This window comes from Limulus polyphemus, unplaced genomic scaffold, assembly GCF_000517525.1.
Source record: "Limulus polyphemus unplaced genomic scaffold, Limulus_polyphemus-2.1.2 Scaffold3010, whole genome shotgun sequence".
Lineage (NCBI taxonomy): Eukaryota > Metazoa > Arthropoda > Merostomata > Xiphosura > Limulidae > Limulus > Limulus polyphemus.
In genome coordinates, this window is record NW_013668620.1 from 70,702 (window position 1) to 74,453 (window position 3,752).

Below are 3,752 nucleotides of genomic sequence, written 5' to 3' on the forward strand. Positions count from 1 at the left end.
GCTGGCAGTGTCGACGGTTAATAGTTACTTCTACTGCCACGTGGTAGAACATTATTAGCATTCAGATGGTACTAGAGCATGGAACATTGTAAAATATATGGGTCCAGACACATTTGGATTTGTGCTGACTGGCAGTGTCGACGGTTAATAGTTACTTCTACTGCCACGTGGTAGAACATTATTACATTCAGATGGTACTAGAGCATGGAACATTGTAAAATATACGTTTTTCTTCTCATCTCATCGTCAAAACTTGATTTATTATAAGGTGATAAAGAAGAAGGAAGAATTGTTTCAATTATTTTTCAAAATAGTTTTCCTTTCTCAGAAATAATAGATGCTAATTTTGGTTTCAGAATTAGCTAGGTCTAGGTCAAGAAGAAAAGTTCAAGAAAGACGACATGTAGGTCCTCATGATGGAGGAGGTATCCAAAGAACCATTTCTACAGGTGTGTTGTTCTTTAAGATATCAGTCATACTATGTTAGCTTTTGGTTAATATCCTAGGAGATCTTGCAATAGGCTGTAAGGAAATTTCTTTTCAATGCTGTCTTTTTTCTTATTCTCTGATTTAACCCTTCCATTATGGGCTAGATGGAATTCACCCAGCAAGTAATCATGAAAGTAATTATACTATAATTTTTGATAGCTTACACATATCTTTACAAAATTTTGCAGGTTATTGATAAACATTACAAGGCTTTTGTATACAAAATATCAGGTTCTTAAATTAACTATTAAGATTTTTTAATTAAATATTTTCTCGTAAAATCTTTTCTTTCAGGATGTTGACTATCCAACGTGCAAAGTAATTTTGACTTTAAGATTAAACATACTTTTATGCATCAGAACATTTTCAGATTGCATGTGCAAAATTTTTATAACTTCCAGATAATTATAAAATTTTTTTTTTTTAGAAAAAAAACTACATTTTGTCTGTTATTTTCACTACTGTATTTCTGTACGGGTTGGGTCGATTTGACCGACTTTGTAACCACCATAAAAAAATTAGGAAATAAATATAAATTTTGCTTTTTTCTTTCTAGAATGAAAACAGATTATAACACAAAAACATAAATGTTTAGTCTAAGTAGCATAAATTTCATTACATTATACATCTATATATATTTATTATTTTTATTATATTGACCTCTCAGCCATGCCTGGCTAATATTATGGAAGTTGCAAAGACACGGCGCACATGCACTCATGTTACCGTATCCAAGAATTTATAACTGGCCTATACAAAGTGACCTGTCTTGGCTGTGTTTTTGTGGACTAGTATCTTGTAAAATACAGTCACATTTCAGTTTTAATGCATTATATATGTATATATACATTATTAGTATTTAAATAGAGTAAGTTCTTAAATATCAGTTATTTTTCTTAAAACATAGAACAGTAAATCAAGAATTAAAGAAAATAATTATTTCTTATAGTTCCAAACTTTGAACTCATTTGCTGCTTGCCATAGGTTGCTAAGCCTTATCAAATTTTGCACGTGGAGGTTGTGAAACATAATAATTTTTTTTAGTTTTTATATATACATTTTTAAATAACCAAAAATAATAAATTACTACATCAGTACCATAGTAACTAAGCTGTATTTGGGTCTGAAAGAATATGAATTTTGAGCTCACTAAAGGCTTACTTTATCGTTTGAAATCTACCATGAAAAGAAAGAGTTTCCCCATGTAAATATTTTGCAAAGGCTCAGAGAACCATGTGGGGGACATTTTGAGCTTTTGATTGGTTATTCACACTTCATTGACAGAAGTAGGTGTATGTAAGCGTTTTCAAAAATGGAAATAGGTGGGCAGGGCCACTGTGTTTGATTCAGTAAATGTAATGATATCTCAGCAAAAAGAAGAGGGAGGAGGTTCCTATTTTATATTCTAGCTTGTCAATATTGGTAATTTGAGTTCCTAATTTGTAAGAAACTATAGACTTTGTATTTGGACATCACAAACATCTAATTTGAACCAGTGCTGCATTCAACATACCACGTGACACAAAAATTGATATTTAGGATTTCTTTTTTAATATTTGCTTTTAAATTAAGAAATTAACTAATGAATCATACTAAAATTTGAATTATAATCTACAATTTGATACCAAACTTATTGACATACATTCATAAAATAGTAATTCAATAAAATTCTGAATGCGAGTCAACAAATGCGATATGACATGGCCTTTGACCCGTGACCCATAGCAATAGGGTTAAAAGATACATACACATTATAGAATTATTCTCTTGTTTTCAGTGTATGGTACCCGATTCTGAACTGTTTGGGTACTTAGATACACTAATCAATTAGAGTAGCACAAGAGTCGGAGGAGGTTGCTGTTGACTAGCGCTTCCTTCCGTCTAGTCTACTGGTTCAATAAAATACATAGGTAGCTCACCTTACACAAATATCTGAAACAGACAAGTAGAAGTTAGTAATTTTGTGAAATGTAAACAAAATTAGTTTTCAATATACTAGAATCTACAGTCCAAACTTATTTTACAAATACTTATGTTAATCGCACCAAACGAAGAACAGAAGCAGTGTTCCGGTCCTCTCTGACACCACTGTTCCAGATGCTTTTCTTACTTGTCAGCATTTCTTGAACTGATTAAATGATCTTAGAATAACTTGTGCACCAAATAAATCGTGTAGCTTCAGTGTGTGTGTGTGTGTAGTAAAGATCATAGTGGATTTAAACATTATGTCTGAATTCTCCTTGATAGATGAGCCAAAAACACATCTAGTCATTGAGCCTTTGTTTGTAAAGAGGGCAAGTGTTGTACATATGATTGCAAAGCAAGTATGGTGTCCATGACTTCAAAGAATGTATGATATAAATAACTTTAAACTTAGTACGATAAATACTTCAAAGCAAATATAATATAAAAATGACTTCAAAATAAGATGTATGCTACTTCAAAGCAAGTAAATTCTGTCTAAGGTAATATATAGGAGGCTTACCTAATCACTAACTTGAAGATGGTGCACAGAATGGTAAGTGAACATTTCACAATATTTCAAGCATGTATGAAAGTGCTGAAACTAGCAAGGTTTCCTCGGTCATCGTCTGCAATCGCAATTCTAGGGGATTTTGGACCACAGGCAGGAATTCCACACGGACCCATTATCCTTAAAAGCTCACTAAATGCTGATTTTCAAAACCTAAAATGTACTGAATTGCCAAAAAAAGGCCTAGATTTAACATCAAAATTAAGAAGAAAAAGAGAAAATAATTCATTATAATAATACTCAGTTTTTGTCTCTCCGGAAAATGCATGCTCACTTCATTTCCACGGTTGTAAACAAAAGGTGGATGTAAGTATATTTTAGTAGACATTTTATACAACAACATGTTAAAAGCTCAGTTTTTAAAAAGGTCTAATGTTATGTCACAACATTATAAGTTCATTTATTGATAGTACTAAGTACGGTGAAGTTTAGCCTTAACTAAACTAAAGCAGAAAATGTACAAAAGTTTTTTGTTTGTAGTTAAGCACAAAGCTACACAATGGGCTATCTGTGACCTGCCTACCACGGGTATCAAAACCCGGTTTCTAGCATTGTAAGTCGGCAAATAAAAGTCACGGTGTGAAGTTATTTCTTTATCAGATATAGGCCATACTTAATAAAGACTTAACTAATGTTAGGCCAAAGACAAGTGGATTTATAGATTTAGGTGTCTGCAATTAGAATTCTTTTGTAGTATTTTAGAAGTCCTGTATTTAAAGAAGTACTGTGG

The 3,752-nt window shown here is 32.1% G+C and overlaps 2 protein-coding genes across 2 annotated transcripts in view; both read left to right on the forward strand.

The window, feature by feature from the left end:
- The window catches only part of LOC111088029, a 2,359-nt gene extending 1,978 nt beyond the window's left edge, over positions 1 to 381 (forward strand). Inside the window, exon 2 of the mRNA XM_022396783.1 lies at positions 357 to 381. Coding sequence (XP_022252491.1) covers positions 357 to 366 — 10 coding nt within the window. The 3' untranslated portion in view covers positions 367 to 381. The remainder of the gene's footprint in view (positions 1 to 356) is intronic.
- LOC106468446 overlaps positions 1 to 3,752 on the forward strand; it is a 33,075-nt gene that overhangs the window by 26,051 nt on the left and 3,272 nt on the right. The gene's annotated exons all lie outside the window — the stretch shown is intronic.